The 14,133-nt window shown below is 58.7% G+C and overlaps 1 protein-coding gene across 6 annotated transcripts in view; it reads left to right on the forward strand.

The window, feature by feature from the left end:
- Positions 1-5,152, forward strand: part of KCNJ12 (potassium inwardly rectifying channel subfamily J member 12) — a 43,992-nt gene extending 38,840 nt beyond the window's left edge. For all 6 annotated transcript variants that reach the window (XM_034989789.1, XM_034989792.1, XM_034989791.1 and 3 more), the window contains one exon: positions 58-5,152. In XM_034989789.1, the coding sequence (XP_034845680.1) occupies positions 58-1,400 (1,343 nt within the window). In that variant the 3' untranslated portion in view covers positions 1,401-5,152. The remainder of the gene's footprint in view (positions 1-57) is intronic.
- The last annotated feature ends 8,981 nt before the right edge of the window (positions 5,153-14,133 follow it).

Consider the following 14,133-nt stretch of genomic DNA (forward strand, 5'->3'; position numbering starts at 1 on the left):
AGAAGCCTGGGCCGGGGGTGGCCTGCTCCGCCAGCCCCCCTGTCTTCTCTGTTGCAGGAGCCGCCCCCTGCAGAGCCGGCCCAGGGGCGAGCCAGGGCCCCCCCATTCCCGGGATGACCTCGGCCGGCAGGACCAACCCCTACAGTATCGTGTCATCGGAGGAGGACGGGCTGCACCTGGTCACCATGTCGGGCGCCAACGGCTTCGGCAACGGCAAGGTGCACACGCGGCGCCGGGGCCGAAACCGCTTCGTCAAGAAGAACGGCCAGTGCAACATCGAGTTCGCCAACATGGACGAGAAGTCGCAGCGCTACCTGGCTGACATGTTCACCACCTGCGTGGACATCCGCTGGCGCTACATGCTGCTCATCTTCTCGCTGGCCTTCCTCGCCTCCTGGCTCCTGTTCGGTGTCATCTTCTGGGTCATCGCCGTGGCCCACGGCGACCTGGAGCCGGCCGAGGGCCGCGGCCGCACGCCCTGCGTGATGCAGGTGCACGGCTTCATGGCAGCCTTCCTCTTCTCCATCGAGACGCAGACCACCATCGGCTACGGGCTGCGCTGCGTGACGGAGGAGTGCCCGGTGGCCGTCTTCATGGTGGTGGCGCAGTCCATCGTGGGCTGCATCATCGACTCCTTCATGATCGGCGCCATCATGGCCAAGATGGCTCGGCCCAAGAAGCGGGCGCAGACCCTGCTGTTCAGTCACAACGCCGTGGTGGCCCTGCGCGACGGCAAGCTCTGCCTCATGTGGCGCGTGGGCAACCTGCGCAAGAGCCACATCGTGGAGGCCCACGTGCGGGCCCAGCTCATCAAGCCGCGGGTCACCGAGGAGGGCGAGTACATCCCACTGGACCAGATCGACATCGACGTGGGCTTCGACAAGGGCCTTGACCGCATCTTCCTCGTGTCCCCCATCACCATCCTGCATGAGATCGACGAGGCCAGCCCGCTGTTTGGCATCAGCCGGCAGGACCTGGAGACGGATGACTTCGAGATCGTGGTCATCCTAGAGGGCATGGTGGAGGCCACGGCCATGACCACGCAGGCCCGCAGCTCCTACCTGGCCAACGAGATCCTGTGGGGCCACCGCTTCGAGCCTGTCCTCTTCGAGGAGAAGAACCAGTACAAGATCGACTACTCCCACTTCCATAAGACCTACGAGGTGCCCTCCACACCCCGCTGCAGTGCTAAGGACCTGGTGGAGAACAAATTCCTGCTGCCCAGTGCCAACTCCTTCTGTTACGAGAACGAGCTGGCCTTCCTGAGCCGCGATGAGGAGGACGAGGCCGACGGAGACCAGGACGGCCGCAGCCCCCAGGCCCGGCATGACTTTGACAGACCCCAGGCCGCTGGCGGCGGCCTCGAGCAGCGGCCTTACAGACGGGAGTCGGAGATCTGAGCCTCCATGGGCCAAGGTGCAGCATCCGCCCCGCCAGGGAGAGGCCCGGCGTCCCGCGAGGGCCCTGGCTTGGAGCAGAACGGGCCAGGTGCCCCGGTTGCAGACTCAGTAGCGTTTTAGATGTTTTATGTTTCTTCACAGTGGCCTGGTAAGGTTGGCGGGAGAGTGGGCGGCCAAAGTGGGCCGCCCCTGGCCTCAGAGGCCGGAGCAGGTGCAGGGGCAGGGAGGGGGCCTCTTGGGGTCCGGGCCAGGAGCCAGGGGCTTCTGCCTGAGGATAGAACTGCAGCCTGCCCAGAGGTGGCTCCACAGCCATCCAGCCTCTGTGGGTGAAGGCTGGCCGGCTGCAGCGCATCTCGCTGGTTTTTAACTTGGGGAGAAACACCGGTTTTGGCTTTCTCAACCTTAGCTTGAGTAAGACTGTTTACAAAAAAAAAAAAAAAATTAACACATGATTGACAAAAAAAAAATTAATTTGTGGGGGTTATAAAACGGACAGTTAGAATTCCACTGGTCTGCCAAGGTGCAGGCTGTTCGACGGGGGCTCCACGAGGTTCCCCGAGGCTGGACAGGCCTGTCCTCTGTGAAGGCCGGGTGTGTGCCGGGTGACGCAGCTGTGCGTGCAAGCTCGGGGCTCATCCATGGTTCCTTCTGCTCACGGGCAGATTAGATGGTGTTTGTGATAGAGAAACCAAGACCATGTTAATGATCATAATAAAAGCTTTCCAGAGTCATAGAGGTGGGGGTAGGGGCTGGGAAAAAACTAGTTTGAACTTTTTGAGTTTGACTTTTTGTACCTTAGAGGTGCGTCTCAGGGCTGGATATGGGACCTGCCTGCCGCGGAGGGCCCGCTCACCACCCCCCCAAATGCACACCAGATTTTCCTGTTTTCCTTCTCTCTCCTTTTCTGCCCAATAGCCCCTTCTACAGTGAGGGACGCTTGGAAAATGTTGGAGTAGATGGCTCTGTGGGAAGGGAGGGCGGGTTCCCAGACAACCAGGGAAGCAGATCGGCCCCATTCCCACTGGACCCCAGTGTGAGTCGTGCCTTAGAGACCCCGGTGGGCCAGCCCCAGTTGTTTCTGTTTCTATCGGACTCGCCCGGCCTCCCAGCTGCCCCCGACTCCACCATGAAGTCCTCACCAGCCTGCGTGTCGCAGAGGCCGGGCGGTCCTGGTTCTGTCGGCCCCCGAGGCAGCACAGGCGAGTGCCGGTGGCTCCCAGCCGGGCTGCCCCAGCTGAATGGCAGAGGAAGGACCTTAGACGAGGTGTGCACTTGTCAGCCGAGGTGACCGCGAGTGGCACTTGCATCCAGGCACCCTCATCAGGAAGAAGGTTGGAGCTGTCGGCTCTGCTGGCCCGGAAGCAGGCCCCTGGACCACGAGCTGCCCCGTGTGGGCTTGTTCTTGGCACAGGCTGCAGCTGGCGGGCACGGAGCGCCAGGCCCTTCCCAGGACAGCTAAGAATTTTGTCCTCTCAAATGACCCGGCCTGTAAGGAAGTCCTTAAGTAGAAAGCCCACATGTGTCTCCCCAGCCTGCCGGCCTAGGCCACTCCGACCCGTGCCCTCCAAGACAGCTAGGCACCCAGGACTCTGGCCCAAGTGGGGAAACTGAGGCAGAGTGCAAGGTCACGCAGGGGGTGGGTGGGTCTTGGGAGGCAGGGAGAGGCCAGAGGCCTGGGGTGGGGGCTCTTGCCTCTCCCCTCCTCCTCCACCAACCCCCAGGGCAGCTGGAGACCTGGCCAGAGGTCAGAGGCCTTGGAGGGTCTGGGCATGAGCTCTCATACCCACAAACACCATGGTCCCATACTCCGAGGGATGTGTGACTGCCAGCATCCTGCCCCGGCCTCAGTTCTGGCTGGGATGGTTCGGACAGTGGAAGCAGCTCTTTCGTCTCAGGATCTGCTGGAGGGGCCTCAGCTCCTTCCCAGCCCAGGGCCTGCCTTCCAGTCCTCAGCCTGGTTGGCTCTCTCCGTTTTAGCTCTGAGGGAGCAAGGGTAGCGTTGATGCGGGAGGGCTGACCTGCCCACCCCCACCCAGATTGTCAGGCTGAGCCAGGGAGGGATGAGGCGGCCCCAGTGACCTGGGGCTGGCATAGGGGCCTGCGTTCCACTCTGCCCGGCAGCCGGAGATCCTTCCAGAGCTGGGTGGGCCAGGGCTCCACTGCCACCATCCAGAGCAGAGCCCAGGGACTCTGGGTCCCCCAAGGCCCATGCCGCCTCGGTGGCTTGGTGCACCTCCTCTCAGGCCTGTGTGCCCCCCAGGCCCGCACTGGATGGTTCAGCCCCAGACCCTGCGGGAGAGCACCCTGAGCTGCCTTTCATCTCTCGCCAAAGGCAGATGCTGCGTTTTCAAACTCTTCTGCCCTCTTTTTTTCCTTCCCTGTATTTATTTATTTATTTATTGCTTGTGCTAAAGACCAAAATAGTCTCCCTCTTTAGTGCACTTGAAACGGGAGGGTGGATGGGAGGAGCCGTGTGTGTGCAGACCAAGGAGTCTGTTGTCCCTGGGGAGTGTGTGCCGGATTGGGGGGGGGGGTTGCCCATGTATGTGCGTGCGTGCGCACGTGTATGTGCGCGTGCGGGTGTGTGTACCCATCTACTCCCACCCTCGCCTTCCCAGGCACTGGGATTTCCAAGAAGTTTCTTGACAGCCTGAACCAGGAGGTGTGGAGGTTGGAGTGGGCCAAGACCGTGGCCTCTGGGGCCGCCCTCCTCCCTGAGACACTGAGCTGCTTATGTGGGAAAGGGGCCGTGCTGGGGGTGTGTGCGTGTGGGTGTGTGAGCACCGAGTGTGTGGATTCACATGTGCAATCATCGTCATCCCTGTTCAAGCAAATGTGTGCAATTACGGCTTTGCCTGAGTGCACGAGCGTGTGGGTTCCCAGTTCGTGGGACTGTCGTACAGATGTGTGCCCGCCATGAGCTCCCTATGTGTGTGTGTCTGGGCTGATGAGATATATACGTGGCATGTACGTGTGTATATACACACACGTACTTCTATGTATTTTTGCCCAAAGGTGCGCGTGTGTGAGTGTGTGTTTTACACGCGGGCATTGGTGTAATGTTTGCCAGGCTCTCCGGCTGGGCACGCAGCACTCAGGACGGACACCGGCTGCGGCCATCGGCACAGCTGAACGCAGCAGTCTTGCTGGCCCTCTGCCCTGATTATGTCCACACGGGAATGCGTGCAACGTGTGTGCCGGCGTGAGGCTTTCGTGCCCGCGGGCACAAGGTGTGTGTGGGTGAGCGCTTGCATGTGGATGGCGTCTGCATGGGTGCGTGTGTCCCCGTGAACATGCAAGTGCATGGGGTACATTTGTGTGGCCGTGGTGCCGGGCTCTGCGAGCAGGGCTGGTTCCTGTCTGCTGCGGGCAGTGTGTATGGGCACGTGTGAGCGTGTGCAGGTCCCAGGGGTGTGTGCACACGAATGTCCGTGGAAGCGGTGTGTCCACGTGCGCGCCTGCGCATGGTGCTTGGGACATGGTGGCCACCCCCCCGTGCCCTGCTGGTGCTGTGCCCCCCCCCGGTCCCTGCCTGCCCGAGAGTCCCGGCGGGGGCCGGGGGGGCGGGAGCGGGGGCCTGATGGGAAGGAGGCCCCTGCACAGGGATGTCTGCCCTGCGTGAGGTCATAGAATGTCAAATCTATTTTAAATGGTGAAACTGGAGAATTTTCATGTTATTTTCAATACATAGCAGTATCTAAAGACATAGGCCACGAGACTAGACCACATTAAATGCATTTTGATCTCTTGGAGTGCCACCGTGTGGAGATGTGTGTTTGAAAGTCCCTGCCTGGCATGCTTGGGCTCCTTCAGCCCACTGTGACCTGGGGGCTGGGGGGCCGGGGTTGGGGGGGCCATGGTAGGAGCCCTGGGAGAGAGGACAGAGCCCCGCCCGCCCGCAGACCCCCGCGCGCTCTTCCAGCGGGCTCACGGCCCCGCAGTCCCCGGTGACCGCACACCCTGTCCCGCACGGGCCCCGGAATGTGCCCTCCCACCTCCTCACGCTGGATGTGACACTTCCCCAGCCGGGTGACCTGGGGCCACTGCCCTGTCCTCCCTGGGCCCACACCTCCCCACTTTTCTCCTTCCTTCTGCAGCCGTTCGGTGAGCGTGTCCACACACGGCCGTGTGCTGCATGCAGGAGAGCGGTAGCTCTTCTCTGGGACTCTGTCCCCGGGGAGGCCCCGCGAGCCTGCAGCCCTGGTTCTCACCACAGGACAGAAAGCTGCGGTGGGCAGGGGGGCCCGAGGACCCCTACTGCAGCCTGGCACGGTGACAGGGAGGACCTGGAGCCGTGATCTCCCGGAGGGCAGACGGGGGCCGCCGGCACGGGCAAGGGCACACGCAGGGAGGAAGACAGGCCAGGCCCATGTGGGGGAAAGGAGAGTTTTATCTGTACCAAGGGCTCGGTGTCTGGGATGTCAGTGGCCTTCTGGCAAGAGGCCCACAGGCAGAAAATTCTTCCCTTTGCCCCGACTAGTTCCCTCCCTGGAGAACTCCTCTGCATCAGTGAAGGACCCCAGGGAAGCTTTCATTCTGTGGGATTCAGGTGATGATTCCAGACCACAAGATAAGGGGCCCAGGCAGTGGTGACATGCAGGGATGAAGGACAGGAGGTCGGGAGCGGCCGGAGGCAGGGCATGAAGGGTTCTTGGAGGCTGTTCGTCTGGGTTGAACCTGGAGACAGGGAGTCCTTGAAGGTGGTTGGCTTGATCTGGGGGTGAGAGTGGGGCTCCCCTCCCCTAGCCCCAGAGCCCTCCTTGGTACCCCAATACTGGAATCTAAGCCAGTTGGGGCCAATGAGCTATGGCCTGCCCCAGTCCCCCAGGGCACTAGTTTCCACAGACGGGTATGGGGCCCCAGTCAGCGTCTGACAAATATCTATGACTCCAACTTGGTGGCGCTGGAGCTCAGCAGTCTTGAGACCTCAGGAAGGTACTCCCTGTCCCGCCTGTGACCCTCAGTCAGACCCCAGGCCACTCTCTTGCTTGGTGACCTGTATTGAATTCCTTTTCCCCTGTGGCCTCAGTCTCCCTGTCAAAAAAAAAGGGGGGGTGTTCATAATAAATGCTAGCTCGCACGCTTGTGGAAAGAACGAGAGGGAGCAAGAACGTTGACTTGGCAGCTGCCTTGCACGTACTGGGCACGGGCCCTTGAGGTGGCGCCGGCGCGTGGAGGGAGCAGGCAGCTCCTCGTGCCACAACACCAGGGTGTGTGTGGTGAGCCCGTAGCTTCCCTTGGGCTTTCCTGCCTCCCCGAGGATGAGATGAGTCCAACTCGGAATCTGCTTTAACAAAGGTAGAAAAGGGGTGGGGTTGGCTGAGCACTCCCTGACTTGACGTTTGAGGTCCCTGACGTGCCAAGTGTACCCGTTTTAGAGGAAATCAGTCCAGGGACACTAAGGGACTTTCCAGGGAGCTTAGTTACCGGAGCTGGGATCCTGCCCTGGACTCCGTTTATCCTTCCAAAAGTCCACCTCCGGCAGGGGAAGGCCCCAGTGACTCAGGAGGGAATCACACATGGGTTTCCCCTCAGTGTGGAGGGGCAGAGATCAGAGCTGTCTGTTTGCAACCTGGGGATAGCGGGGGCTTCGAAGGATATACACCATCCCACTAAGCCCACCGTCCACCCAGCACCAGAGTGGTCTTAAAGCCAGAATGAGACCTTGTAACCCCACTGCCTGCAGCTCTCCCAGCTTTCCTGCTGCACTGAAAATACAATCCTAACTGCTTCTCCAGCCTGTGAAGTCCTGTCCCATCTTGCCCTGACCTCACCCAGCTCATCCTCTTCTCCCTTTCCCCCTGCCCCTCTCCTCTAGGCACCCTGCCTCCTTTTGGTGCCTTGAGAACCCTGCATTTCTCTCTTCACCCCAGGACCTTTGCATATGCTATTCCTCTGCCCAGAGCACTTCCCCTTCAGATCTACCTCCTCATCCTTCCAGCCTAAGCCTTCCCTGGCCCAGGGTAAGAGAGATCCATGAAGGCAGGGATTGTCATCTCTTTCACTTGCTGCTGGGTCTCCAGTGCAGGGCGCAGTATGTGCTTCATATGTAATTGCCTCACGGATGGCTGGGTGGAAGGAGTACAGGTCCTGTGGGCCTCCCACCCAGAGAGAGGTCTGCGGGTCTCATCAGCGTAGAACCCTCACGTCTTCCCACTGACCCAGCTTGGACAGAGCCTACTGCACCAAGCAATGGTAATATGGAGCAATCCCTGAGTGGCAATGGGACACACGCAGAGTGCCATGAGAGGAAAAGCAAGGGGAGGCCTGGTTAGAGGGACCAAGGTGGGTCCCCCAAGGAAGTGACATTTCCTCTGAGATCTAAGGGATGAGTGTGCCTTTGCCAATCACGTGAGGAGTCCCCAGGGAGAGGGGCGGGCACAAGCAAAGACCCTGAGGTGGGAGAGCACAAGAAGAAGGAAAAGGAAGCAGCTGGGTGGGGGCGGGGGATGGGGAGGCCAGGGAAGACCATGGGGGGCCCGGCCCCTGTTCCTAGCACTCAGTCTCTCGGGCCCACGCCGCAGCCTCCCTGCATCTCCCTCCTGGAATGTGAGCCTCTGGAGAGCGGGCACTGTTGTTCTGCCAGGTTCACGGTCCGAGACCCGGACCCAGTAGGCGCTCAGTCAGTTGAGGAGGTGCTCAGTCAACCTCTGGCTCTCCCACAGCTGTGGAAGGACCACAGCAGTCAGAGGTCAGTAGAACTGTTACCAGCCTTATCCCTGTGCGAGCCAATCTCCAGCCCTGGGGTGTAGGGACCCGCTGCACACAGGCTTTGACAGTCTTCTGTGCTTTAAATAACATTTTATCCAGTAAAGTTTTGAAACGTGCAACATTAAACACATAGGGCTACATAGGAAACCCGTTTCACTGACTTGCAGTTATCACCATATGAGCAAATACATTTGGGTGTTTCCTCACCGACCGCCGCTCACCGAGACCCCCCCTTCACCCCGTCCAGCTGCCGTCTCCCCGGGGATGAGCACCACCAGGGGCTCCCAGCAGCACCGAGGGCAGGGCAATGCCCCCTGTTCGGCGGCTGGTACAACGGCCGCCGTTGGTTGCCTCCATCCTAAAAGGAAGAGAAAGCTAAATTTCTCTTTGAAGGCAAGCAACGTGGAGATGTAAAGTCTTCACATGCAAGTGCACGTGCCCTTAATGTTATCCACGGGCCCTTGAGGGTGTAGGGGCCCCAGCTCAGGGCCCTGCAGGTTCCGTTCGGGGACGGCTTGCTGCAGGGAGGCAGGGCAGGCAGACTCTGTCTGCGAAGGATGTGATAGTAGGTATTTCGGAAATCTGCAGGCCCCGAGGTCGCTGTGGAAGCTGCTGGCCCTGCTGCTGTGGGGCTAAAGCCGCCGTAGACCGTATATACACTAATGGCCTCCAGTAAAATCCATTAGCTATTAGGGACTGGGTTCCCGTAAAACCTCGTTTATGGACACTGACATTTGAGTTTCATATGATTTTCACATGACATGAAATATTACTCTCCTTTTGATGCGTCCACCACCGTTGAGAAATGCAGTAAGTACTCCCAGCCAGAGGGCCGTATGCAGGCAGGCCGTGGGCTGCGAGCTGCAGGTGGAGAAGCCTCCTTTTCTGACTCCGCAGGCCTGGGACAGGCCGGAAACGTCTCTAACAAGTTCCCAGATAAGGCTATGCTGTTGGGGGGGCTCCGCTTTGAGAACTGCTGTTCCTTATCCGGGGAGATAGCCTGTGGCGGCAGGTGGATGGAGCCCCAGACGTTGGGGAGTGAACCCCCTAACCTAGGCTCTCATCCGCCTTGCGGGTGGGAGATTAGGGGGCCTGGCAATCCCTACAGAGATACCCGTCGGCGATGTAGGAGAGGAAAAGTCTTCCTTCTGTCCTCTTAGGTTCTCTACCTGGTGCCCTGCAGATGAGATGGACAAAAGACGAGGAAGAAGAGCAACGCAAACAGACGTTCATTACCCCGCACATCGGACACACAGGGGAGAAGGCAGGGATGAGGAACTCAAAAGGACGCTGAGACAGCATCCCGGAAATGTTGTACAGATGGGGAACTGAGGTTCAAGGGGCAGAGGAGTGGGCCAGCAGCCTGCCCTGCGGCTCAAGCCAGATTTTTGATGCCCCTTTTCTCTCCTCACGCCCCGCTCTAGCGTCACATGCTGACCTGTCTGATCTCCACAGTTGGTTTAGCCCGACTATGATCTCTGTGCCACCGCTGCTGCCGGCTCCAGGCCACCATTGTCGCTTCTTGGATGACTTGTTGTGTCCTCTCTGGCCCCCGGGCCCCTCTTGCTCTTCTTCACCTGGGCAAGGCATGAGAGTGCCCCGGCTCTGGGCCTGGGGGACCTGGGCTCCCTGGCCCCCACAGGTCCCCTGAGGCACTGCGGGGAGGAGGCTCCGGCAGGCGGAGAGTTTGGCTGGACACAAAGGAGCAAATCGGTGACGAGGCGCCGGGTTCCCTCGTCCCTGACGCTGCCCGCTGCAGCCCCTCCCTGGGCCCCGTCTGCAATCTGACTTCAGGCAGTGATGCTTTCTCATGGCCCTGAGAGCTGGGCCGGCGCAGATGCCAGAGATCTTTCTTTTCCTTCCTGGATCAGTGCTGAGATCATTGCTAAGGCCTGGGGCCATTCTTGCTCCCTGCTGAGGCTTGGCACAGAGGTCGAGCTGGAACTGCGAGACGGCAGCCCCTGCCAGTGTCTGGAGCAGTCCAGTTGCACAGGTAGTATATGACACGCCACGAACAAGAACAGACTCCTGACGCCTGGAACAACGCGGACAATCCTCACTGCTACAATGTCAGATGAAAGGATCCAGACACAAAAGGACGCATGTTGTTCAAGTCCGTCCATATGAAATTCTAGGATAGGCACTAATCTTCGGTGCTAGACCTCGGGACACTGGGTGCCTACGGGGGCAGGTGGGCCAGGGACTGACTTCCCTGTTGGAGCAGGTGGCTGGATTGGGGCTCGGAGGACAGGCAGTTCCTGGATCGGGAGGAAGGGTCTGACAAGGGGAAGTCCCGTGTCCATGTGTCCTGCTCAGCAGACAGATTCGCGGCTGAAGTTTGGAGGTGACTGACTTGCCCAAGGTCACACTGTCCTGCCCTTGTCGCTGGCCACGGCTGGCAGCTGTGCCCCTGGGGGCAGAGCCTGCAAGGGACAGGCAGACAGAGGCCAGGAGGCTGGTGGATGGGTGGGCTGTGCGGGCCGCGGGTGGACGACACTGGGCTGGTGGCCACAGGGGTGAGTTGGGAGGGGCCCGCCCTGGTGAGCCCCGTGTTGAGGCGGGTGTGAGGAAGGGACACATGACACTCAAGACCCTCACTGTTCAGAGACACAGGCAGGCTGCTTGCCATGGGCTCTGGCCCTCCCAGGAATGGCTCAGCACAAACACGTGCCCGCATCCCCACCCCGGCCCTTCAGAGCCAGGCTCCACTTGCCCTGTCCCCAGCTGCTGGGGCCAGACGGGCAAGGGATGAAAGATGCATTAGTGAACTCTGCTGAACAGCCTTGTTTGGGGTTGGGGGGTGTGGTGAGTGAGCCCAGCTCCTGCCAGGGAGAGGCCCCTGGGTCCCAGTTCTGAGACAAGTACCCCAAATGACCATGAGGCCCCAGCCCAATCATAGAAGGTGGCCTGGGCTGGGCTCATTTCTTGAACCTTCTACCTCTGTCCCTCTGTCCGCCTAGCCAGGAGGCCCCATAGAGCTCTGGGAAAGTTCAGCTGGCTGTGACCTCTCCCCAGGACCCATTCAGAGGAAAGGATACTGAAGTGTGGCTTTTGTTCACTCAGAGGATGGGGCTCCTTCCGTGCTTGGCCTAGGAAGTGATAAATGCCAAAAGGAGGTTGCAAACCAAGTGGGTGGCAGAGACAAAGTGCAGTCCCTTGGAGAGGTGACCTTCACACCGGCCCTGAAATCGCCCAGAGTGTGAACGGGCTCTAAAGTCCAACTCCTGGGGGCGTGAACCTGGCTTTACCCCTCCCTCATTCTGTGCGCCCAGCCCAGGGAGCTAGTTTCTTTTGCCTCAGTTTTCTCCTCTGTAAGATGGGGCTGATAATCACAAAGTAGTGTGAGGATGAAATGAGCAAGAACCAACAGCACACAGAGGGGCCCCGTAAGTCTGGGCGCTGTCTCTCATCGCCATTATCTGGGGATGAGCACCCACGGGGTGGGGGGGGCATGGGCTGGAGGAGCAGTTAGAGCCAGGGGCCGAGTTTGAACAGGAGGAGGGATGGCCTGGGGTGGGGTCTGCTGACAGGGTCCAGGTGTGCTGGGAGCAAGAAGGGCCTGTGAAATGGGTATCTTCTTTTTTTTTTTTTTTAAGATTTTATTTATTTATTTGACAGAGACACAGTGAGAGAAGGAACACAAACAGGGGGAGCGGGAGAGGGAGAAGCAGGCTTCCCACCGAGCAGGGAGCCGACGCGGGGCTCGATCCCAGGACCCCGGGACCATGACCTGAGCCGAAGGCAGACGCTTAACGACTGAGCCACCCAGGTGCCCCGAAATGGGTATCTTCTTAAGAAGAGTCTCGAGCTGCCATGGAGGAAGTGGCACAGAGAGGCCAGGGTGGTGGCAAAACAGAGAGAAGGGGACTTGGGCCAGGCTGAGGAGGCTCCATGGCGGTTGGGCTGAGGGGCCCATGGGGACACTGAGGCACCCGGCTGACCCTGTGGGTTTTGGTGTGAGCCGCCAGGTGGATGGGGAGGAGCAAGGGCAGGAGGCTTGGGCCAGAGGGATGGCATCTCTGGACATGGTGAGATACCAGCAAATGGCACGGCGACTTTGGGAGGCAGTTTGGCAGTTTCTTATAACGTTAAACATACACTTAGTATAAGATCCAGCCATTCCCCTGGTACACGCTGCTCGAGAGAAATGAAAACTCATTTCACACGAAAACCTCTAAGTGGATGTTTATAACAGCTTTATTCGTAATTGCCCAAACCGGGAAGACACCCAAGTGTCGCTCACCTGTGTGTGAGTGACCACGCCATGGCCCGTCCCCAGGATGGAACCCTCCTGAGCAACGAGAAGGAACAGCTGTTCATCCATGGTGTGATATGATGCATCCCAAAGGCATGCTGCTGAGTGACAGAAGCCAGACTCAGAAGGATCCTATTTATCTGGCATTCTAGAAAAGCCCGAACTACAGGGATGGAGAACACACCAGTGGTTGCCAGGGCCTTGGAGGAGGGGGAGCATGTCAGGGACGCAGGGCTCTGAAGGGACGGGAGATGGTTTTGAGGGGTGACCAAAATGCTATATATCCTGAATGTAATGACGCCCATGGATATGTGCACTTTGTGAAGACTTGCAGGACTCCACACAACGAAAGATCAATGTAGGTTAATTATACCTTATTAAAAAAAATAAAGGCGAAGAAAAAGCAGTTGCCAACAAAACTTGCACACAGAGACATCAATGTGTCGGATTTCGGAGAAGAGATCGGGTCAGAAGGTCGAGACTGGGGACTCGCTGGCGTGTGGACGGGATTGAGTGATCACGAGATGGCAGAGACATGGATGATGCCGCAGGACGTGGTGGGAAGGAGGGAGACACTGAGAAGGATCGGGGCTTCTGCTGCATAGTAAGGCTCCAGGATGACGCCATCTTTGTGGCACCCCAAAGTCAGGAGAGGTGGTGCTGCCGGGGCTTCCTCCCCTGGCCCCAAAGGTGATGCTTCAGGAGCAAAATGGGCTCCAGTTACCTCGGCCAGGGCCAGGACCCTCCAGGACGTCTGGGCTTCCGGGAAGAGAGGCCAAGGAGCAGGGACTCCACTCCAGCCTAGAGTCCCCCAGGACACTTTGAAAGTGACTAAAAGTCAAGGGTGACCCATAATTTATTGCCCAAATCCAGACCCTTTTACAAATGGAAGGAGGCATGATTACTAATAATTACATGGGGCACATAGGAGTAAAATGGGGTGGTTTTGGGCAGACCAGCTGGATCCCACACAGAGGTTGTGAAGGCAGGGGTAGGGTGTCCTCAGCCTCACCCCTCTTCCTGCCACACCATCCCCCCCTCAAGGGACTGGACGTGAGCACAAAGGGAGAGGAGATTCCTATCACTTCAGCTCAGGGTTCAGTCCAGCCTTGGTGGTCCATCTATAGAGAGGTGGCCATTGGATCAAAGAGCTCAGAGACCTCCACAGGCTGGAGGTTTCAAAAGGAAGGCTTTTTTAAGGTGCCGTCACCCCCAGGCCATGCGTCCAGATGAGGTGCTCGCACACAGCATCTCACGCTCGCTCTGCTAAACAGAGTCTCTCGCGTGTGTCTCTGAACACAGTACCACACGTGTGTCAGTGAGCGCAGTTCGCCGCACGCACACCAGCGACTCAGCGCGGTCTCTCCCTGTCTCACACCCACAGCGACTCCAGCAAACACGGGGTCTCAAGCAAACACGTCACAGAGCACACCTCCTCACAAACACAGCATTACGGTGATAAACAGAAAAACACCCAGAGAGATACACATATGAACATAAGACAGACAGAGAGATGTTCAGATAGAGACAAAAAGACAAACAGATTTGGGGGCGCCTGGGTGGCTCAGTCGGTTAAGCGTCTGCCTTCGGCTCAGGTCATGGTCCCAGGGTCCTGGGATCGAGCCCTGCGTCGGGCTCCCTGCTCAGTGGGGAGTCTGCTTCTCCCTCTCCCTCTCCCCCTGCTTGTGTTCCCTCTCTCGCTGTGTCTCTCTGTCAAATAAATAAATAAAATCTTAAAAAAAAGATGAACAGATTTTATACATATGT

The sequence above is a fragment of the Mirounga leonina genome, unplaced genomic scaffold (genome assembly GCF_011800145.1).
Source record: "Mirounga leonina isolate KUSES-001 unplaced genomic scaffold, KU_Mleo_1.0 Mir_488, whole genome shotgun sequence".
Classification (NCBI taxonomy): Eukaryota; Metazoa; Chordata; class Mammalia; order Carnivora; family Phocidae; genus Mirounga; species Mirounga leonina.